Raw genomic sequence first — 25169 nt, 5'->3', positions numbered from 1 at the left:
GAACCACTGAGATTACACAGGTATAAAACCACATGGTAATATAAAACAAAGTACTATTATTTAATGTTGAAAATAACATAAATATAAACATAAATAAAGAGCATTTTTATTATTATTTTTTTTATTATTTTATTATTATTGTGATATTGGAATCGGTATTGACACTGAGTTTGAAATTATAGTATCGTGACAACACTAGTATAGACAAATGAAGTTATTTTATTAACTGTGATTGCAGCTAATCCTATGCTTGATTACAACATAGTGCCCAAACACAGATTCTTTTTATGAGGTAAACGCTCTTTCCACCAAGCCAATAAAACTAAGATATATATTTTTATGGATTAATTTATGTTCACGTGTCATGAATCTAAAAAGTAGCTTGTACTTAGAAATGTACTTATTACATTTCTAGTTGTCAGTAATTATCATAGACTGTTTAAACGGAGTGTGACGTCACCTATAGCGTCCTACACCTGCAGATCCAGTCAAATGAAGCTCATCGAGGCTTGCGGTTATGAGGGAAATCTAGAGACAGTTCCATCTTAGGAAAAGGAATTTATTTACAGGCAAAATAGTGAAAAAAACAAACAAACAACAGGATCATGTAGAGTGGACAGAAAACAAACTCCACTAAAATATACTGAAAAATATTTATTTTAGTTTACAAAATATGAAATGATAAAAGAGATATTGACATGACTGTAAAAAGAACCATTGAAATACTGATACAGAATATGTTTTATACATAAAAAGGAAGTTGAATTTTGTAATTATTCCAAGTTGGGGTCTGTCAGGTCTCTTCTTATGATGTCATTCACTGAAAAAAACAAAAACAAAATATTTATACATGTTATGGTAGTGAAAACATTAGAATAGAATTTAATTTAGCTTATAGGACTCATAATGTTGTGTTCTCCTCACAAACATACCAAGAGTCTTGTTTCATTCACACGTTTAACACTCAAACCCTGCATATTTAGGCTGAGTTCTTCTTCTCTCAAACAGAAAACACTCTGTTCCACCTTGTGATGTCATGTGGTAATACAAGAAGTGCTCCACTGTGTTTTGAAACTCCATACACCTTCACAAGAATAATTAATTTCAGGTGTAGAACTGCCAATCTCAAAAGTCAAAACTTGAAAACTACCACTGCATGACATCACAAGGTGGAACAGAGCTTTATGAGCTTTAGAGATGTAGACAGACTATTAATAAAGGTAAATGAAACAGAACTCCGGATGTGTGTTTGATGAGGAAACAACATTGTAACACAGCTGCAAGCTCAAAAGAGTAAATTTTTCCATTGTTAATTGTAATTGCATTTCACATTTATATCCACTAGAGGTCTGTCTTTTATAAATGAACACAATTCTGGTTTGCAAAAAGCAAAAAAAGAGGTTTGTAACTATATTAGAGATCAAGAAATTTAAGAATAAAAATTGAGCACTCACTGTATTTATTGCAAAAATTCCAATTATTAAAGTGGTATGAGTAAATCTGCCCTAAAATCAAATATTTTAGCCAATATATGAATTATAAGAACACTGACAAAATAAATATGATGAATCTGAATCTCAAATTTCAAGCTTAATATTAAAAGCTGTCATTTGAAACATCTGTTGTCTATTTGTGTCTATTTTTGTAACCAGAACAAAGACCAGCATTGCCTCATTTGCCTACACAATGTGCTTCCTGTTTGGCTTAAAATGTTACTCTAGTAAAAAACAACAAGTTTATATCGATGTAATTCTGTTTGTGTTTTATCACCATCTAATATCATAATCTACAGCATGGATATTTATTCATGTGGGTAATGTGTGTAATCAGGAAACGACGCAAAGATCAACAAAAGATTCTGTACAAACGAATGATTTTCAGACAGGAAGTTGCCGAGAAAGTGCAAGGGTGCACAGTCCCCTGTCTTTAACCACTAATGTCTAAAAGTAAAACCAAAGAATGACAAACTCTGTACTGTGTGCCCACATGTATTCACACCTCATCATGTACTGTCAGTAACTAAACCATGCTCTGAAAATGTCTTTAGTTTGGAAAAAATAAAACGATGACTCTAAAATATACAACCTTAGTGTAGGGTTGTGAGAAGTATTGAAAATCAGATACTTATTGATACTAGATACTCTTTTGGGTAGGTATCGATACTATAAAAGTCACATTCACAGGACAGAAATGAACCTCTCCTGAACAGCTTTAGAATGATCTTGAGCTGTGTCAGAACAAATATAAGAGCACATGGAAACTGCCTGGACCACTGAGAGATTACACAGATATAAGACCACATGGTAATATAAAACAAAGTACTATTATTTAATGTTGAAAATAATTACATTGTCTAAATAAAGAGCATTCACTGTGATATTGGAATCAGTACTGAATCTCAAGTCTATTTGTCTGTGTTGAAATTGAGTTTGAAATTTTAATATCGGGACAACACTTGTATGGACAAATAAAGTTATTCTGATTAACTGTGATGGCAGCCAGTACTACGATTGATTATGACATAGTTTCCACCAAGTCAATATAACTAATATATCTTTTTTATGGACTACTGGACGTGTCATGAATCTAAAAAGTAACTTGTACTTAGAAAAGTACTTAATACATTTCTATCTGTCAGTAATTTCCATAGACTGTTTAAACAAGTGGAGTAAGGGAGTGTGACATCACCCATAGCGTTTAGCTCCAGTCAATTGAATATGGATCCAGTTCTATATTAGGGACGGGGCTTTATTTACAGACAAAATAGTGAAATTAAAACACCAGGATCATGTAGAGCGGTTTAATAGGAAAATTTTAAAGACCAAAATGACAAGGCTCACTGCAGCAGTTACAGAGAGAGGGGTGACAATTTTTTACATTTTCAAATATAAAGTCAATTGGAAATAGAGTTGATGGAGCCAGAAGAGCCCCATGTTCCACTGTCCATTTATAAATATAGTCTATGGTAATTACTAATTGGGGTGTGCAAAAATATCAAAATATCGATATATTGTATAATTTAATGTGATGATATATTATTGATATCATGGGCAACTGTTTCTATATATCTATATCTCTCTCTTTCTGGATATATTTTACTAAATTATTTTTGTTACAGCGCTACAGTTTTGTTGCTTGCTTAGAGGAAGGAAACTCTTTTATGCGACACATCTGACATATTCACTATTTTTATGATTAAAATGGGCATGTTTCATATGAACTTTGCACAAGAAGTGATTTGACTTTTAGTATCACAAACATCATTTAGCCTTTATTTATATTGAATCGTATCAAATCTATTTTAAATATATCTTACTGAATTGAAAACTCACTGTATCGAAAAACATATCGTATCGAGGCCTATGTATCATATTGGCAACTTCTCAATGATACCCATCTCTAATTACTAATACTTCTGAAACCTTTTTAACTCATATTGTTTTTAGAGCAGGGATCTCCAACCTTTTGTGTTCGGTGCGCTACCTTTACAAAATGAAAATGCGAGAGATCTACTCATTTTAACTGTCACAAGAGTCGATATAAGAGTGCAAGCCTTAGATGTTGTACAATTAGATTAAAACCTAAAAGCATTATCCGTTTATTAGAGCACAAAGTAGAAAAAAATTCGGCACAAGACATATAATTCAAAAAATCCCTTGGCGAGCTACTTGTAAAGGTGGTGGAGAGCTACTGGTAGCTCCTGAGTTACAGGTTGGAGACCCCAGTTTTAGAGTATACTTTTTGTCTTTTTATGTCGTCATCACTCACCATCCTCCAGGTAGGCGTAGCTGATCTGTTCTTGTTTGATGGCCGCCCTCTCCGACTCTTCCTGGTCACCTCTTCCCGAGTTTCCTTGATTGGTCAATTCGCTGCTTGGCTTCGGTCGACAAACCTGGGTCGATCTCGAAGGTGGTGACTTCCCCAACAATGTCTGGTATGAACTTTTGGTATCTTGAGAGCTCTCTATTGCACCTCCATGTTGGTTGACTTGACACTGATTGCTAAATACTGTTTTTTGTTGAGCGGTTGAGGGGGAATTGTTGTTATAGCGTTGCTTGTGGTACAGCAGAGGATTGGACAGGTACTGGTGATAAGAAGTGTCGAGTGGTTCAGTTAGTAGTCCGTGTATTCTGGGGTCTACAGTAGAAAGATGGCTGTACAGAGTAGGTGAGACCCCCAGAGCTTGGAGGGTGCTGTCCTGGTCTGTGTGATGGTAGAGTGACTTCATGGAGAGGCCAGACATCGCGAGGTTTTCTTGGTAGCTGTAGTTCACCTGGTAGTCGTCAACTGGCTCAGCTTTAATGGCTGGAGAGAAGAGAGTTTGAATTAAGTAAAACACATTAGAAAGATTCATATTATAGAGGCTTTGTCTTGATTGTCTACCTTGTGATGTGAAGTGATAGTTTCCAAGTTAAAAGATAACTCTTACTTTGTTAAGTAAATATGGGAAATTCCAGGGCCTAGGCTATGTTTATATGATGACAGTCTGAACAGAAGACACAAAAGTGGCTTGCGTCGTCACTTTTTATTCTGTATTGAGATGAGTGTTTTTAGGAGGAAATCTGCGTGCATACGGTGATGCAAAAGTGTGTGGAATTCGATTGGGTATGCATGCCAGGAGGTGGTGGTGACGCTAGGTGGTGATGTATGTGACGTAAACGCTTATGCAACGTGAGCAGATCTGAGCAGAGTTTTGCATCTGGGACAGTGTAGACTCTGGAGGGTGGTTTCAGATTTTTGCATTTTTAAGCCCCAAAAACGCTGTCACCGTCTAAACAAAAGGCGTTTCCAATAAAAATATTTAGTTGTTTTTACCTGCAAGCGTTCTCGTGTAAACAGGCTCTTAAATTATCCAAATTATTCTAGTGAAGATGTATGGAGTTTAAAAACACAGTGGAGCACTTTCTGCATTACCACATTACCAACATCACAAAGCGGAACAGAGTGCTTTCTGTTTGAGAAAAAAGCTCAGCCTAAATATGAAGGGTTTGTATTAAAGGTGCTATACTACGCAAAATTGACTTGTGAGTTTTAAGTCATGTTACAGTGCTGTTACTTCCTCAAAAACATACCTGGAGTTGCGTTTTCTTTCATTCACACCTGTTTGAGTAATCCTTTATTAGTCTGTCTACATCTCCAAAGCTCAAAATGCTCTGTTCCATCTTGTAGTGGTAGTTTTCAAGTTACAGCAACAGCTAATTGTTACCTTTTGTTCAGCAGAAATTGGCAATTCCAGGACTGAAAGTATCCAAATTATTTTAGTGAAGGTGTATGGAGTTTAAAAACACAATGGAGCACTTTCTGTATTACCACATGACATCACAAGGTGGAACAGAGTTTTCAGTTTGAGAATAACTCAGCGTAAATATGCAGGATTTGTGAGTTAAACGTGTGAATGAAACAAAACACAACTCTGGTTTATTTTTGAGGAGGAAACAACATTATAACATACACTACCGGTCAAAAGTTTTAGAACACCTTACTTTTTCTAGTTATTTTTTTGCAATTCAAATCGTGCAAGTCCAATGAAGAGCTTGAAATAATACAAAGGTAAGAACTGAACAGACAGAGGTTAAAAAAAAGATAAAAGATACAAAACACAAGTTCAAGCTCTGCCATCACTACCTCAGGAAAAAAGAACAAGATGGTAAACTTGAAAACATGGAGTGTCCAGCACAGTCTCCAGACTTAAACCCCATCGAGCTGGTTTTGGGATGAACTGGACAGAAGAGTGAAAGTCAAGAAACCTACAAGTGCCACACATTTATGGAAACATCTGCAACAGACTTGAGAAGAACTTTCTGAAGAATATTTGATTTCTACTGTAAAAAGAACGAGCCACGAGTGTGTTCAGCTGTTATATCTGCCAAAGGTGGACACTTTCATGAATCAAAAGTTTAGAATACATTTTGATCAACAATAAACAGTAAAAAAAATTGGAAAAAGTGTGGTGTTCTAAAACTTCTGACCAGTAGTGTATCCAGAAAATGGAATAATATGGCCTCATTAAAAATAAGACTTCAAGCGTCTACCCTCTGGTCAGTGGGCAAACCCTGAACATCACATCCACCGTCACCCGCATGTTCTCAGTTTTGCTTGGGAGATTTTCATTTTGTGAGAAACAGAAATGAAACGAGCCTGATAAATATCTGTGGGTGTACTGACGGGACTAAATGAGTGATAACGTTTAGTGAAAAATGTGTTGTAACGATTCAGTGATTTAAAATATCCCACTCAGATCAAAATAAGTAAAAGTTTTAACGTGTTTGTAAAAAATAATGTCAAAATAAATCGGTTAGTTAATATACTGTAGATTGTGCAGGTCACAGTCACAATATAAAAGTAAAAATTAAACAAAACTGTGACAATTTCAGAAGCAAATATAAGCCATTTCAATTCAATCTATAAGGCAAAATATTCTACCTAAAGATGTATTCAATATATTAAATTATATAAATATATATTATTCAATTACATATGTTTTATTACTCAAAAATTCCTTGAAAAACGGATCTGACATGTAAACTATCCAAGTTGGTATCATCTGCTTGTCACCATAGTGATGATGCCATATACCAAACAAATAATAATAAAAATAGTACAACAAAATAATAAATAAATAGAAATAAATAAATAGAAACAATAAAACTATAATACAAAAAAATAAAAAATAAATAGACACAATAAAATAAAATAATAAAGTGACCTAATAATCAATAATCAGTGAATATATTATAGGATAAGTAACAGACTGTACCTATGAGAGGAGTGTAGGTGAAGTGCTGAAGCTGGCTCATGTTCTTTTTCCCATTAATCACGTAGAAATTAACTTTAACAGGACGACAAATCCTCACATCTCGATACGGAGGGACTTCTACAAACAGCATGTTCTGGAAAATTCAAAGGATTTTTAATTGTAAAAGCAAAGTATTTATTGCATGTTTCATATTTATTGACTGAGACTGAACTTAACTCACAACTTGTGTCTTGTCCCTGTCGACTGTTGCATCAGCCTCCCAGATCTGCTCTCCATCTGAAAAAAATTAAATACATATATATGGTAGTAGAATGGGATTAACATGGTAACAAAAAATACCAAAGATAATTTAAAAAAAAGATACATTGTAATATGGCAGCAACAATTATTCTAATAATCATGAAAAACCTAATTAAAATAATCTTTGACTATTTTATTAAACAGTATTGTTATCTGGACAAACACATAAAACGTGGGCCAAAAGACATTTTATACCAAAGATAGCGGCATTATTAAATCAAAATGTCATTTACATTTAGTGATTTGTGACCCATTTTCTTTTGCTGTAAAGAGAGATATTTTTGCTCACTGTAAATATTTTGTAAATATATTATTGTTTTGTTGTTTTTTTTTGCACTTTGGACACTGGCACAAAAAATCCACCTGCACTCGGAAATTCGATCTTGCCTGAGTTTTTAATAAAGCCCTGCCACAGATTTTAAAGGTGAAACTGTGTAACTTTTCTGGTAACAGGTCCGTCACCTGCTTGTCTCCATGGAGATACTGCATAGAATGTTCTACAGTATGGCATTACACTTATTTATCTCTATGGAGACAGCAGTTGACACCACAGGGCCTATTTTCATGTCAGATCTGTGGAGAGGCGAGCCCACTCACTCACTCAGGTTTTTAGATCAATAAAACCCACATTACTGAGTAAATGCAAGATGGATACATTTAATGCCATAAATAATAACATCTCTATGGAGACAAGAAGGTGACTGACCCGCCACCAGAAAAGTTACACCTACTAAGTGCACCTACTACACTTAAATTAAACATAGCTATTAAATATTCTTTATCTAGAAACCTTTATTTTTTTTTTTTATTCATCTTCATCTTTTATCTTTTAGTTAATATTTACATTCAAGTAGAGCAAAGAAAATCATTTCAGTCAACTAATCATGAAATAATTGTTGAAAATGCAAAAGAAATTAACATAATTTACACAAAATTATCAACATAAACCTAATCTGTATGTGATTTTCAGCTCACTCATATTCAACAGTTGTTAGTGTTTATGTTTTGGAGATTTTGAAGCTGGGTCAAACTCAAAAGAACAACAATAACAACAAAAAAACAACTAACTGAACCAGCGTAAACCCCTGAGTTATGACAAGTGGAAAAGCTCTCAGCCCAGATCTGTGTTTCACTCCTTTTCTCTTTAACTTTTCAACGTTACAACCCACTCGACAAAAACTTCAACTCTCAAACTTTATCTGTCTTCACCACATCCTGTTACATCTAACCTCGGAGCGAGCTCAGACACCGTCCCTATCCTCCTCTCACAGCATGTGGCCTGGTAATATTACACGCTACAGGCTGCCGATGGTGATCAAGTACTCTGTAGCTGTTAAAAGTACAACTGCAGAGGTAAATAGTTAGTCAAGTAAAAGTATTACTTGAAAAAATCTACTTAAAGGTTGCTTATTGCTTTGTCTAAAATATTCCACAGTAGGCATTAAACGTAATCATCTTGCATTTATTCAATTATATTTGTTTTTACTGCTCAAAAATACCTTCAAATACATATATTCTTAGTGTGAGTGGGGTCGCCTCTCCATAGATCTGGCCTGTAACTTAGCTTGGTGGCGTCTCATAATTGTTTTTATGGAAATAAACAAGACTAATACCATATTGTGGCACTTTCCAGATCAAGCAAAAACATCTCAGTTACACAGTGCATCTTTAATTAAATGTACCAAAGGACTGAAAATAATACTTTTACTTTTATTTCTTTACTTTTATTTATTTCTATTTATTTACTTTCTATTATTTTGCAGTAACGGCACTTTTTAGTAATATTTTTAGCTCCTCTGCCCACCTGTGTACTGGATCACTGCTGTTTAGACTCTCATATCTGCGTCATTGAAAGTGAGCGTGATGGCTCCTATGCAAATAACCTGACAATATCTGTACTGTCTGAGGGGGAGTTTGTGCACTGAAGCTTGAGAAAATAACTAAATAGTTATCAGTGAAACCTATAGATATACTGTGTGGGTAGATAGTTTTGTATTTAGCAAGGACCAAGTCAGAATTTTACTGTTGTATTCAAGGAAATTAAGTTATTACTTTTACTTTTTGGACCCATAATTTAGCATTTACAAATGTTTAAAATGTATGGATGCTTTAAGTAAGTAAATAAAGAAAGAAAGAAAAAAGAAAGAAAGAAAAAAGAAAGAAGAAGAAAGAAAATGAAGTATCAATACCAGTGCTACCTACAGAGAATGTTGGAAGAAGTACTCAGTTTTGTTACTTAAGTAAAAGCAAAAGTATCACATGAAAAATCTACTTAAGTAAAAGTATTAACGTAAATTTTGAGGTCTGATAAAATTTCGAGTGTAGCGATAGAATTTTTATTTGTATATTTTTGTCCACCATTTGCTCGTCTCCACTGGGTTATTATTGCTTTGCCTTTAATGTTCCACAGTATGGCATTAACCTCATCAGTCACCACGGAGACGTAAAGGTGACACCATCAAGCCGAGTCACAGGTCTGATCTGCGGAGAGGGGAGCTCCTTCACAGTAGGAATGCGTGTTTTGGAAGGAATTATTTTAGCACTAACAATCCATGTTTAATGGTTAATGCCATACTGTGGAGCATTCCCGGTAAAGCAATATCATTTATACTAAGCCTATGATACTTATGATTATACTTATGATATATATACTTATACTTATACTTACTTATGATATGATTACTACACATATCGTCAATATATGAAAGAGGAAACTATATACTTTTTGGGTTATTTATTATTATATTTTTAACAATATTGTACATTTAGAATAGTTTTTGGTGGTATAATTAATAAAATAAAATAACTGTATTAGTTTTATTATGGTTTATCATCTATATTTACTTCATGCCTAATCTCCTCCTTTAATATTTATCTAAAACTATAACAGGTTAGTGCTATTCATGACTTTATATCATTTATTTATGTTGGGACTACCACGTCACTTTCAGTAACGCAGTCTGAGGACCAGCTGTCTGAAACGTCTCACCTTGTGCTTTCTCTGTGAAGACGACCCTGGAGTCAGAGGTGAAGTTGAGTCCAGTCAGAACCATCTGTTGTCCCCCAAGAACCGAACATCTGTCCAGGCTGTGTCTCTCCACGGTGGGCATCTCCTGGGCTCTTTGGGCTGCAGACAAAAACACATGTTAACTGGGAAGAAGGAGCCGTGTTTTGTGGGTAAAAGTACACAAATAATAACGAGAGCTGGTGAAAGTATGAACTACAACTATAGTTAAAGGGACAATATTACATTACCTTCTGATCTATCTTACAATGTTGCTTCCTCATCACAAACATACCTGGAGTTGAGTTTTGTTTCATTCACACATGTTTAACACACAAATCCTGCATATTAAGGCCGAGTTCTGCTCTCAAACAGAAAACACTCAGTTACAACTTATGTAATTTTGAGCAATTTTGAGCTTTTGAGATATAGACAGACTAATAAAAAGGGACTATAATATATAACGTGTGAATGAAACAAACACAACTCCAGGTATGTTTTTGAGGAGGTAACAACATTTTAACTTGGCTTAAAGTTTAAAAGAGTCAATTAGGTGTAATATAGGACCTTTAAATACTGAAGTGTGGCTGGACAAAATGGCAAGCTTAACCATCAAAACACCACTCTTTTTCACTGACAAAATTTCAAAAACTTTTCCATGACTTTTTCATGACCTAAAGTGAATTTTTCATGACTTTATGGCGCCAACATTTGTAGAATTGATCATACTTTAAGGGATAAATATGAAATGTTAACCCTTTCCACTCACCTTAAGGTTTGGTTTTATAGTTTTTTAACATTCAAAATACTGTCAGTGTATTTGTTGTCATCTCTTTTAAACAAAAAGCACATACATTCGGAAATCATTCTAAAAGCCTAATGATAACTTAACAGAACGCTGTAGTTGCGTGAAAGAGCTAATAAAATTCTATGACTTTTCCAAAACTTTCATTGAATTTACAAAATTACATGACTTTTCCAGGCCTGGAAAATGTCATTTTCAATTTCAAATGACTTTTCCAGGATTTCAATGATGTGGGAACCCTGGCTATTGTCAATTGTGAAACGTATCTCCCATCTCTAAGTTGATCTTAAAAATCCAAGAAACCAATTGCCTTGAGAACTTAACTAATGATGTTGCTCTATTACTTAAATATTTTTTTATATTTTATTTTATTTTTTATTTTATTTTATTTTGATATTTTAAAGAGTAGTTAGGTAAAAAGGTTAAAGGTCCTAGGGATGAGATGACACACAATTTCCACAAGACGAGACAAAATACGAGATTGGGTCCATGAGAACGAGACAAAATTAGATTTTAGCATAATTCCTAATATAAAAAAATTCACGAGCCAGTTTCCAATTTTGGCTTTAAAATGTTTAAAATGTTCATATTTTTGTTTCCACTTTAGTACTCCTTTTTCGAACTGTAAGGGATGTAACTCACCAACACGTAACCCTTTTTTGTCCCATCTAAATGTAAACACTTGGGGAAAAAATCTCATGAGATCATTTTCCTCATGTGTGCAAGCTTGTGGAAATTTTGTCTCACGAGGTCTTGTGGCATGAGATCTAGTACCATCCCTAAAAGGTACAGTATGTATATGTGTACTGTATGTCCATGGAAACAGAAAGTTAAAACCATACTTTGGATCATTCTCCATGGAGATAGACTTGTTTTGTGGAAGATTATGACCAAAAGCAACAAGAGTTCCATAAAAACAAAGCAAAAACTAAACATGCTTTAATTTTAGTCTATTATTCGTCAAAAAAGTTATTAAAAAAAAGGTCCCTTACAGCACTCGATGGGCTGGGAGCAGACTTGCAGTGACACCACTTGTCCACCAGGTTCAGGGATGTGCACTCGGAACACCAGACGCACTCGTGTATTTTTGCGCCCGATGTCCGTCTCCCCATTTCGTAGCTCAATGTCGGCGTTTCTCAGCTTCAGAATCCCCACACAGTCAATCCTAGAAACATGCATCAGCAACGTACAAATGTAAAAGAAAACTAAAGAAAGACAAAGTGAAGTTTCATTATTTAAATTGAGGTGAGCCTGTTTTTTGCATTTAAGAAAATTAAGTTACCAATGCTACCTGAAGCAGTATGAAGTACTGCTTGTACTCACATAGCAGAAGGTGTAGTAGTGTTAGAAGTATGCAGTATAGTAGGAAAAGTAGTTAGTATCTTCAGACTGTTAGTACAGAAATTTGTGTGTATTTGTGTAGAATACAGGTGCACATGAAATACACTACCGGTCAAAAGTTTTAGAACATCACACTTTTTTTTTTAAATCACTTTTTTTTTTTTTACTTTACTGTTGACCAAAACGTATTCTAAACTTTTGATTCATGAAAGTGTCCACCTCTGGCAGATATAACAGCTGAACACACTCGTGGCTTGTTCTTTTTACAACAGAAATCAAATATTCTTCAGAAAGTTCTTCCCAAGTCTATTGCAGAGGTTCCCATAAATGTGTGGCACTTGTAGGTTTTTTGGCTTTCACTCTTCTGTCCAATTCATTCAAAACCAGCTCATTGGGGTTTAAGTCTGGAGACTGCGCTGGACACTCCATGTTTTCAAGCTTTACTATCTTGTTCTTTTGTCCTGAGGTAGTTTTGGCAGAGCTTGGACTTGGTTTTTGCATCTTTTATCTTTTTTTTTAACCTTTGTCTATTCAGTTCTTACCTTTGTACCATTTCAAGCTCTTCATTGGACTTGCACGACTTGGATTGCAATAAATAACTGGAAAAATTAGGGTGTTCTAAAACTTTTGACCGGTAGTGTACATGCTGGAAACATTCATCCAAACACCCATCAGTATCAGTAAGAGGAGATCCCCAGAAATTCCTTTTCACACACCCTTCCTTCACCAAAGGAGCAGTGACTCTAGTCTGAGCTCTAATTTTGGCAAGAGAAAGTGTTGTATAGGCTCTTTTCACGCTTATGTCACAAACCAGGAAAACGTTTAGAAACATGCAATGACAACTTTCGGTGTATTTACCAACACTGGGCTTGCCGACCGACTGTGATTAAACCCATCGAAGTAAATGTGATCGGCGGTAAAATGAGGACTGCATATGTATGAGATGTTTGGAATAATCTTGAATTTGGTGCCCTCATCTCTTCTAATCGCATCGCCAGAGAGGAAATTATGAAAATTATGGGGTATGGTTATAATTGTTGATTAGACGAACATAATGGAACGCTACAATGACATGGAGATAAAGAATACTGAGCTAATTTTTCCTTGATTTTGTCAGACTTACTACCGCGAACAGAACCCGTCGGAAGTTGTCATAGCATGTTTCCAAACGCCTTCCTGGTTTGTGATATAAGCGTGAATAGAGTCTATTGTACTGACTGTAAAACATGTCTACTTACACAGCTCTCATGTTATTCTTGGGGTCCAGGGAGAGTTCTAGGACTTTGGTGCCGTTGATCACCCTCTCCAGGCTCGGGGTAGTAACTGTCTTCCCTGTGACTTTGTGGACCTGGTAAAAGGAGTGGGGCTTCAGCAGTCTCTCGTCTGCAGTACCAATGAAGACCTGTAGGCTGAGCTGAGAGGCGCCGTGGTACCCAAAGAGCTGGTGAGGAAAAGATTGTAAATACTATTCAGGTCAGCTGTCAGGTACATTTGGGATTTTGCATAGACTGTATAAATAAATGGACAAAGCTAACTGGCTTCAATTGATTTTACATTGAAAATTTGTCACCACTAATCTGAAGAATCATTTGTTCATTAATTTGAAAATATGAAAATGAAACAACAACTATTCTCGAAAACCAACATGAAAATAACAGATAACGATTCGTTTTTTCAGTTTTCGATTTAGTTTGAATGAAAAATGGAAAAAACAGATAACGGTCGTTTCCTGTTTCCATGACTTAAACTGTGATACCAGACTTTTGTGCCGCATACGGACTGAACCAGGACTAAAACAGGACTAAACCGTTTTCAGTCCTGGTCTGGTCCCGGTCTCAGTATCAAGTCTGGTTCCGGTCTCAGTCCTGGTCTCAGTCCTGGTCTCAGTCCTGGTCTGATCCCATTCTCAGTCCTGGTCTCAGTCCTGTTCTTAGAAATGGTCTTAGTCCTGGGCCGGGTCTGGTCCTGGACTCAGTCCTGGTCTGGTCCTGGTCTGGTTCCGGACTGGTTCTGGACCTGGTTTAGCGAATCGTTATCCGTTTTTTCATTTTGGTTTTGGAGACAAATAATGAAGAAAACAGTTGTTTTTTCATTTTCTCATTTTTGGTTTTATATTGAAAAACAAATGAACGAATGACAGACGGATTACCCCTCTCTCACTCTAACTGCTGATATGAGCCTCATCACTTTGGTCTTAAAATGTTCGTATTACCCCGCTCTACATGATGCTGGGGTTTTTATTTAGCTATTTTGTCCGTAAATAAATTCCTATTCCTAAAACAGAACTTGGCACTAAATTAACTGCTAGCCTCGGTGAGATTCATTTGACTGGAGCTGAACACTATCCACTTCTTTATACAGACTATGGGATTTAGTCATAGTGCAAGAATAACACAACAAACAAAAAAAAACATTAAAGTAAACATATTGTAAACTATAATTTTATCACCTTTTAACCTTGTTATAATGTTTCTCCCTCTTAGGCTCACTCAAAGATGTATTTATATTGATGCATTTGGCAGTTATGTAAAAAATTAAGACCTGTATGCTTCTAAAATGTTGTGTAACTATTATTCAATATATAAAAACGTGTACAAGGAAATCCTCTGCTTTCTAAATTTAAATTGCACTATAAAAGAAAGGGTTAGCAGAAGAGAAACAGTTTGGTGGTTTTGAACATTGTGTCTATTTTTAAGGTGTTTCATATCAGCATTGTGGTTTGCACTGAACAAAATTAAAATTACTTTTCTTTAACAATACGACTTTATGATTGCTAAAAGGTTTTGCAATTTAAATGGCCCATATTACGCTATTTTCTGATCTATATTATAATGTTTTTTCCTCATTAAATCAATTGTGTTCAAAAGTGTTTATTTCATTTGCACGTTTTAAACATAAACCCTGCCTTGAGTTATTTTCTCAAACTGTTCCACCCTGTGATACCATGTGGTAATACAGGAAGTGCACTGCGTTTTTCAACTTCATACACCTTCATGAGAATCATTTGGATGCTTTCAACCTTGTAATCGGCAGTCTGTACCATACAAAAGGTAAAAAAGCTGTTAACCTGAAAACTACTGGAACAGAGCATTTTGAGGTTTGGAAATGTAGACAAAACTAATAATAAAGGATTATTCAAACATGTGAATGAAACAAAACACAACTCCAGGTATGATATAACTGAGGTAACAACATTATAACATGGTTTAAAGAGACACAAGCACAAAATATCTATCTTTGAGCCACATTTTGCCTTTTGTGTCCTGACCTGTACTTCTGGGTGTCCCCCGCTGGCCGTCTTCACCGCTCCTCTGCTCCCCTCGGTCTCGTAGTGGGCCCGGTGGTACGACCTGGGGTGCTGCTGGATCTGAAGCTTGTACTGCCCCAGCTCAGAGGGCAACTGCCACTCCAGGGAGGGCAGGGGGGCCATGGACACGCTGGAGCACAAGAGAGAAGAACAGGATAAGTAATAATGATAAGGAAGTAGAATCACAGTATAGAGATTTTCCCTGAAAGCTTAATCTGAGCTTTGTTTTAACACAGTCTGACCAGAAAAAGCTTCAGGTGAGCTGATTTGTACAGTTAAACAAACCCCTCTCAAATAATATTACACCTTTTCAATTACTTTTCAGTCACTTTCACATTTCTAGTTGAAAATCAAACTCCTAAACAGGACCATGAACACTTGTATTGATCACAGGCTCCTAAAAATGCATTGTTTAAATCCATTTTGTTTGAGCTTTTTTTTTTTTTTTTTTACTTTTTTGACTGTGTTTGCTAATGTGGGCATTGCGTCACCACGGTATCCGCTGAACATTCTGCCAGTAGAGACACATGTATCACCGCATATCAATAAGAGTTTGTGAAGTCACGAACCTAAAAGCTCCGTGGTGAGTAGGATGAGGCGCTGGCCACACTGTTGGTACCATGTAGAAGGTTTCAGACTTCCCCTACAAAACAGAAACACATTTTCAACTCATTACAATATTTAAATCAAAAGGTTATAAAAATCCCAGGTGTAATAGTTAGCATTTAGACAGATAAAACATTAATATAGAGATAGAAAGTACTGTTAAGGTAGATTAACATGCTGCAATACAATGGTGTCTTGACTCTATTACTGTAATCAATCAAGTCCTTAGTTTAAAATTTACTTTGCGGTCAGACAAGAAATACTATTACGAATTAGTTTATGAAGTAGATGTATTGGACATTTCATTAAAAAAATCTAAGCTGTATATTTAATTTGTCCCTGCCCTCCTATTGAGAATTTTCTGTCAATTACAGTCATTTTGTTGGTAACATTAACTCAATTAAATCCATAATATACAATTGTACAAGTAAAACACAGACATATTTAAAGGAACTGTATGTAAGATTTTTACAGACAGGACCTAATTGTTTATTTGTGTTCCCAGATAAGAGACAGACATGTTCTAATCAAATATAGCTTTTACTGATAACAATTGTAATGCTGTTATAGTTGGAAATGTTGGCCAAGATTATGTTATAATTTGGTGTTTTGGTTCTCAAGATCAAAAACCATCCAATCAGAAAACAGAATGAGTCCCACATGAGTATTTTATTTGGGTTGCCAGTTTCAAAGCTGAAATCCAGGACTCTCTCTGACCTGAATCTGATCTGTAGTATAAACTTTCCATGTAATACAAATGAGAAAAACTTGTATGTGTCCTCTATCTGTAGGTTAACACTCTGGTAACTAGGCATGGTACAATATTACAATTTGGTGTCACAGTTATCATGGTTAAAATAACTGCGATTAACAGTTATATCACAGTTCCTGATTAAAAATGTTATGCATATGATAATTATACTTTTAATATTATGAATAAGCTCCATATTTAAACAGCAGAAACAGAAAACAGCAATGATCTAGAAGAAAACATCAAGGATAAGTAGTTTCTTTCTGCACATTCTTGTGATAAAATGGCAATTATCTTTGTTTGCAATTATCACGATTATATAAAATATCTCACGAACGATTATTGTCTACCCTCTTTATCACGATAAACAATATTATTTATTTTCCCATCCCTACTGGCAGTTCCTTTACAACAGTACTATGTTATTTGTATATTGCAAATTTTTCAATAATAATTTAATTGAAAATGTGAATACTATTAAGAATATGTTATTGTTATGTAATGAAGCATAAACAACATTATTTTTATTTTTACTTGTACACACATACTATTGTATAATTATACAATATTTGACACCAGTCTCTTGCTATTTTTGTCACTTATTTTGAATGTATTATTATCATTTATATTTTTGCTCTTTGTTATTACATTATATTATTGATTTTATTGATTGATTTATGTATTTATTTTGGGCAAGTAAGACATTTACATTCTTTTACAATAGAACATATAACATTAGTGAAATCATAGCAGAAATAACAACAACAACAACAACAACAAAAATTGGCCCAAAAAGGAATGGGAAGAAGAAAACTATATACTATTATACTATCCTGTGATGGGTGAGCTGTGTCCAAATCATTTCTATTGTGAATCAATAAAGTTTAAGTGTATTGCCAACAAGATTTGTGGTACAGTTTCATCAGGATTATAACTTATTTGAATATACAAATGAACTCACCTCCGGTCTAACTGTTCTGTCCACGTCCACCCCGCTCCACTCGTACCCCTCCCCGTACACGCAGTCGGGCCTCTGCATGGGCCTGTGTGGGGTATGATGAACCACCATGGAAGGCATCACTACAGAGCTACCAGTATTACTCAACATCTCCTTCAGTACGGGGGTGGGGCTCTGGTACTGGTTGAGGTAATAGGTCCCCTCGTTGGGAGAAGGGACCGGGCTGGGGCTTCTGGAGCGCTGTTTGATGGGAGTGGGCCCGGGGCAGGAGTTGAGGTGGTGGTAGGAGCGCTTTGGGGATAGGGACCGGGAGCGGTGGTGTGGGCGGGGCTGTTGCTGGGGCACGTTGGGCTGGTGGTGGGGAAAAAGTAAGCTCTCGTCTGGGATGCTGTGGTGGGGGGACCCGCCTGGAGTGGAGTGGTTGGATGAGGTGTGGATAGACTGAAATCCAGGGCAGAGGTCCAAAGCCAATATTCCATAACCTGTAACAGTAATTCAGCTTGTATACTGATTGGGTACTATGTTAAAAGGTGCATTATGTAATCTTTTGGTTGGGTGTCTGTTACCTGCTTATTTCTATGGATATGTCATTGCTCTGCCTGGAATGTTCCACAGTGTGACATTAAACAGCTCTACCTTACATTTATTCAATTATAGGTGGTTTCATAGATCAAAAATACCTAGAAGAGCGGGCATTCTGACTGTGAGTGATGTTGCCTCTCCACAGATCTGTCTGTAACTTGGACTACTTTAGTCTGAAGATAGAAAGGTTTAATACTATACTGTGCAGCAATTCAGACAGAGCAAAACCATCTCCTCTAGAAAAGCATTTGATGGACCCTCCGCCAGAAAAGTTACACAATGCACCTGCACCTGTGTTATTTAGTTGTTTTCTCATCACAAACAGACTTGGAGTTGCGTTTTGGTTCGTTCACACATATTTAACGCATAAACTCTGCACATTTAGGCATTTAGAGTTCTTCTCTCATATAGAAAACACTGATCCACCTTGTGATGTCATGTGGTAATATAGAAAGTGCTTCACTGTGTTTTTAAACTCCATACACCTTCTCTAGAATTATTTGGATAATTTCAACCCTGGAATTGCCAATTTTTACTAAACAAAAGGTAAAGGGAGCTGTTAACTTGAAAACTACCACTCAATGACATCACAAAGTGGAACAGGGCTATTTATGAGGAGATAACAACATTCTAACATGACTTAAAACTCAAAAGTCAATTTTGTGTAATATAGAATTTTTATCTTTTCAGATAACCCAATAATTAGATCAGTGCAGTGGTGATATGAGTCAGTAGGATATTTTGAATATACTGCTTAAAATAACTTGAGATTTTTTCTCTCACTTTTGTCTTTGCCAAATTTAGTTTGTCCTTTTTTGCATCTTTTACTTCTCAAAACTGGCACAGCTGTGACCAAAAGGAAATGAAAGTAAAAAAATCTGATACTCAAATCAGATTGAATTGTTCAACTGACTTTTCAATCATTTAATAACCAGAGATGGGACCAAGTCGTCACTGGCCGAGTCTCAAGTCTTTGACCTCAAGTCCGTCAAGTCCCAAGTCAAATACAGGCAAATCCAAGTCGAGTCTCGAGTCACTGGCCCATAAGTCCAAGTCATGTCCAAGTCATCTGCTTTGAGCTTCAAGTAATTTCAATTCTTACATTTTTGCAATTTATATAAATTTTAAGATAAATTGAACTTAAAGTCATAGTACATTTATATATGTGAATTTAGAGAATATATAAAAGTAGTAGAAATGCAAATCTTTCTTTAGTATGAACCATTACGGTCAGAATAGAAAGAATTCAGACTTAAAAGAACTTTCCAAGTCTTCTCAAGTCACAGGCCTCAAGTCCGAGTTAAATCCCAAGTCAGTGACCTTCAAGTCCAAGTCGAGTCCCAAGTCTTAGTCCATTTTATCAAGTTAAGTCTCAAATCCTAAAAATAGTGACTGAAGTCTGACTTGAGTCCAAGTCATATCTTGCAAGTCCCCACCTCTGTTAATAGCTCCAGAGATCCAATAATTAAACTTCCAGTGTATGCATGTAAACACTCAGCTTTAAACCAACTAGCCTATTCACTGTATACTGTATGTGATAAACTTAATCCAATACAAGTTTCTTTTGTGGGATTTATTCAGCATAATTTTGTCTAGAGATGCAAGGACACCAATGGGCAATGGGTATCAGGATTTATTTAACTCCATGGAAAGGCAAGGTAATGGAGCTAAAAGGTAATAACTAAAAAAATAGAGGGAACTACATTGACCATGGTCTTTTGGTGTTGTCAGTGCAGACTACGTGACAAAATATCTGTTAGAAAGCACTTTTAAATCATAATTCTTCATATTATAACAGTACCAAAGGCTTTTTCAAGGCTTTTAAAAGGAAAAGTAGCATATTCACAATTGTGTAAGTCTCCAAAAAATACAATAAATATCAAACCGTGAGATGCATATAGTGAAAATAATGTATCGAAGGATTTTGATATCGTTACATCCCTAATGTGTAGTGTGTATATGATTATTGTTTCGCTCTTGGCACAAACTCCAAATAAATACAAGTCAATCAATCGATCAAACTTATAAATGAATGTTGACGTACCTCCACCATTGGACGGGGAGGGGCACGGCGAGGCCAGAGGGGAGCAGTTATCCGTGGGCCATCCTGATGAAGAATTACTGCTGGCGGGGCTGGCACAATCCCTGTACGCACCCAGAGCAGTCGAGTTCGGGTTCTGGGGTTTCTGGGGGTGCGGTTGGGAGTTGAGGGAGTCTCCCGACGGCGTGATCTCGATCCTGGGACTGGGGGCCGGGATGGTGGAGGGACGAGAGGAGAGACCCATGGGCGAGGTGAACTGGGCGTGTTGGTCGGTCGTGGGGTCCTGACTCAGTTCCAGTTGGGGTGAAGAGGAGAGGTGATACGCGTTGGTACAGTCCACGGTCAACAGAGGGGCGTGGGAGTGGTTTGGGAGAAGGCCGTGAGGGTCATCTGTCAATCAAATCAAGAAAATTATAAGCAGGTAAATTGTTGGCATGAAAATGTGTGTTATGGAACTGGATAAACAAGAAGCCACAACTGTCACCTATTGAGTTTTGAGCAAAATTAAAAGGCAATGATGATGTTTTTAGACAGTGGTGTAGTGGGGATTTTTTAAGTGGGGGTATGTGATTCATGACAAACAGGACTAAACCAGGACTAAATCAGGACTGAACCAGTACTACACCAGGTCTAAACCAGGTCTAAATCCAGACTAAACCAAGACTAATTTTGGACATGGAGAGAGAAAGAGAGAGAGAGAGGAACCTCAAGGCCCGTCCCGACACTCAGTCCTGGTTTAGTCCTGGTTTAGTCCTGTTTTAGTCCTAGTTCAGTCCTGGTTTAGTCCTGTTTTAGTCATAGTTCAGTCCTGGTTTAGTCCTGGTTCAGGCATGGTTCAGTCCTGATTTAGTCCTGGTTCAATCCTGGTTTAGTCCTGCTTTAGTCCTGTTTTAGTCCTGTTTTAGACCTGGTTTAGTCCTGGTTTAGTTCTTGTTTAGACCTGTTTTAGTCCTGGTTCAGTCCTGGTTTAGTTCTTGTTTAGACCTGTTTTAGTCCTGTTTTATTCTTAGTTCAGTCCTGTTTTAGTCCTGTTTTAGTCCTGTTTTAGTCCTGTTTTTTAGACCTGCTTTAGTCCTGTTTTAGTCCTGGTTTAGTCCTGGTTTAGTCCTGTTTTAGTCCTGGTTCAGTCCTGGTTCAGTCCTTTTGTCCTGTCCTAGTCCTGGTTTTACCCTCATGTCTCAGGTCACTATAGGACAGTACTGCAGATATCATGAGAGTTATATGCAGGTTGTTTTCACCATTGCCAATAGCTCTAGTTTGACATTTAAGTTGTAGCTATTTTATATTTGTTATTTTTTTTATTATATCTCATGTCGGGAGAAGTGGGTGGACGGCGTTACCCCACGTACCACGCCCCCTACACCCCTGCTTTTATGGATTTGTGGTGACCTCTGCTTACTTTGCTTACCTGCCTGATAATCTCAGTGACACAGGTTGTAGCTTTACCTGTTTGACCAAGTTAGTGTGTACTACTTATTAACCAGGTGATGTTTGTGTAATGCTCAGGCTGCTCAGTGTTTTGTGTGTTGTATTAAAGTTGAAGGTGAAAACTGAAGAAAAAAAAAAAGTTAAAAAAAAATATAATTCTAAGCAGAGAGAAATTAGTTTTGTACATGGCAATTGAATAACTAAAACCTAAATATTCTTAAAGGTGATGATGTTTATTGCTTCGCCTTTAATGTCCCATGGTATGACATTAAACGTGTATCCAAGTTACAGGTCCGGTCTGTGAAAAGGTGGCTCACACTCACAGTACAGAATGCATGTTTCTTAATGTATTATTTGGCGATAAAATACCCAAAAAGTAATTTAATAAATACGAGATTGATACTTTTAATGCTATACTGTGGAATAGAGACAGACCATTATATCTTTTGGCCAATATTTGGGCTTTTTATTGTATTGTCTTCTGGCCTTAAATTGATATATTGTTTTGGTTGACTGCTACCTAAAAAACACTCACACAACTTTATTTGTTGGGGGTCCATCACCTGCTTGTTTCTATGGATATGTCATTGCTCTGCCTGGAATGTTCCACAGTATGACATTAAACAGCTCTACTTTACATTTACTCAATTACAGGTGGTTTTATAGCCCATAAAGGCCAAGAAAAACAGACATTTTGACTGTGAGCGCGGTCGCCTCTCCACAGATCTGACCTGTAACTTGATCTGGTTTGGTCTCCATGAAGATAGAAAGGTTTAATGCCATACTGTGAAACATTCCAGACAAAGCAATAACATCTCCATGGAGAAAAGCATTTGTCGAGTTGCGAAAAGTTACAGAATGCACCTTTAAGTTTAATGGGAAGAGATAGATGCTCAAAACATGACTATACAGCTTTCTTATGGGTTTATGGTAAAAAAAAGGGGGCTCTGGGTGAGTTTATAATACATTTAAATCAACAAAAATAAACCAAATTGGCCCTATACCAAACATATTGTCATAGCTTATTGGCTCTGTTGTTCTGGATTCTAAACAATGGTTATCGGCAATGAAAAAAGCATATTGATCGATCTCCACTGTGGAACACCACGTCTCCATGGAAAGAAGTAGAAAAAGTTACACAGTGCTTCATCCCTTAGCAAATAATCAAATATAAGAAAGGTAGTTGTAGGTAGTGGGCAACCTTTGACCTTTTTATACACCTACTTATCTTATTTTAGTGTAGTGAGAAAGGTCATCATGATTTGTGTTAATATATAAAGTCCCAAGTCAGTCACAAGCTTGGACTCACCCCCTAATTCAGTGTTTTGTTTCTTTTTTCTTACTACCTTCTGCATTTTAGATATGTACAGAGGACATCAGATATATTAAGCAAGATATATAGAATTATTTGGTAAAGAAAAAAAGTGAAACAACTGTAGTAAATATTTTTCCACAAAGCAAAAGGTGGCTAATTTGAGGATTGGGTAATAAAATATATCTCTAAAAACTTAACCTTTTTATTGAATACATCTTACTTCATAATTTTGATGTCTTTTGTAGGTATAGCAAATATAGAACAACATAAAAAATAAATAAAACAAACAAACAAAAAACACTGAATGAGAGGGTGAGTCCAAACGTTTGACTGGTCGTGTACATTTGTGAAACAGCCATTTTCGCAGGTAAAATTTCATGCATTTTCTAAAAAGAGCTGCTGAACTAGGCCTGTCTAATTAAAGTGTCATATTCAATCTCAAAATCAACTCTATTTTACTGTCAAAATAAATGAACAAATAAATACAAAAAGATTCCTCATAATTTTAGAATTAATGAGTTGTCCTATTTTGATTGATTTAGTAGTTATGGAGGCTTTTGCGCTGTATTTACCTTACTGGTATTATTTTGATCATGAAAATGTAGCTCAAAATATAATCTCTCCAGTAGCTACAGTTGTTAGATTTAGACTTAAAGGTGCACTGTGTTTTAGTGTCTCCATGGAAACAGTATTGCTTTGTCTAGAATGTTCCGCAATACAGACTAAACCCACCCTAACCCTACCTCTATCACGAGGGAGATAAGCAGATAAGCACTACGCTACATTACAGTTCAGATCTGTGGAGAGTCGCGCCTATTCACAACAGGAATTATTGTATTTTTGAGCAATAAAAACACCTGTAATCAATAAATGCTAGATGAATCTGGTTAATGTCATACCACGGAACATTTCAGGCAAAGCAATAACATCTCCATGGAGACAAGTAGTTAGTGGACCCTCTACCAGAAAAGATAAAGGAAAGATAAAATGATAATAAGCTACTAAAATTGGCCTTACCACTGTCATGACCAACAGAAAAATCCTCTGATGGGTACAGAAACAGGTCTGAAAAGTCCAGCTCCTCTTGGTTTATATCATGGACCAGTCCTTCAGAGAGACCCAGTCCTCTCGAAGCCATCTCTCAGGCCTGCACAAAGTACGCAACAAGTTATGTTTTACTCTCCTACCAGTCCTGCTGTGGGTCGAACCGTAGGCTGATAACTGCGTAAAAACAGACAGCGAGAAAATATGTAGAGAAGGAACGCGCGCTTCCTGTCTGTGTACATAAGTCTGAGACCACACGTACCCGTCTCTCTCTGTGTGTGCAACAGTGCTGTCACCAGCCCCAGTCAGAGTATTTGAGACTTATCTGAGACTGGCGGGAGAACAGGTTCTTTGAGCAACTTCGGGATTTAACCTAAGATAATAAGTCTACATTTTTCGTTCATAGTTCATAGTTCAAACTTTTTTTTTTTAACATAGCAAAGACTTAAATAAAACTTTGCAAACATGCGTGCAGTCCAACACATTAAAATCAGACAGAATCGAATACAAATGCAAGAGCAATTGTGCGCGTAAAGTCCAGTCTATGCGGCTTTATTGTGTGCGTAAAGAGTGCCACCTGCTGGTATGGTGCGTGAACTAAAGCTCAAAACCATTTAAGCCGTAAAATATTTTGAATCCACGCGCCGGCTGCAATGTGATTCGTGTTATCCTGGAATTTAAAGAATTTCAGCAGTCTTATTTTCAGTACAGTGAAGTGGCACAGTCGTCTGTAAGTGTTTGCGTATTATGGACATGTAATTTGAGAAGAATGTGCAACTAATGAAAACCAAACTGCCCGTGATCCCACTGTGGGGAGGGTGTGCCTGTTGTAAACACCAGAGACCCGAGTGGGCGTCGGCAAAACGGAGCGATACGTCAAGTTATAAAGAGTCACCACAGGATGCGTCGTGATTTTAATACATCCATGCG

General features: G+C 36.5%; 1 protein-coding gene across 1 annotated transcript; it reads right to left on the bottom strand.

Annotated features, from left to right (window-relative positions):
- Nucleotides 1-639: 639 nt before the first annotated feature.
- LOC110155833 (nuclear factor of activated T-cells, cytoplasmic 2-like) lies at nucleotides 640-24646 on the bottom strand. The gene is made up of 13 exons (XM_020920003.2): nucleotides 24502-24646; nucleotides 24213-24342; nucleotides 20456-20842; nucleotides 17833-18311; nucleotides 16084-16157; nucleotides 15476-15644; nucleotides 13446-13648; nucleotides 11859-12031; nucleotides 10047-10184; nucleotides 6978-7033; nucleotides 6758-6890; nucleotides 3769-4305; nucleotides 640-820 (listed from the first exon to the last, which is right to left on the bottom strand). Exons 2-13 carry the CDS (start codon nucleotides 24331-24333, stop codon nucleotides 774-776), a joined length of 2517 nt encoding a protein of 838 aa, XP_020775662.2. The 5' UTR covers nucleotides 24334-24342; nucleotides 24502-24646; the 3' UTR covers nucleotides 640-773.
- Nucleotides 24647-25169: the final 523 nt, after the last annotated feature.

This window comes from Boleophthalmus pectinirostris, unplaced genomic scaffold (genome assembly GCF_026225935.1).
Source record: "Boleophthalmus pectinirostris isolate CB_2022bp ecotype Guang Dong unplaced genomic scaffold, ASM2622593v1 HiC_scaffold_3, whole genome shotgun sequence".
In the NCBI taxonomy this organism is placed as follows: domain Eukaryota; kingdom Metazoa; phylum Chordata; class Actinopteri; order Gobiiformes; family Gobiidae; genus Boleophthalmus; species Boleophthalmus pectinirostris.
The sequence above is the reverse complement of the archived record's forward strand: the minus strand, read 5'-3'. Positions and strand labels throughout refer to the sequence as shown.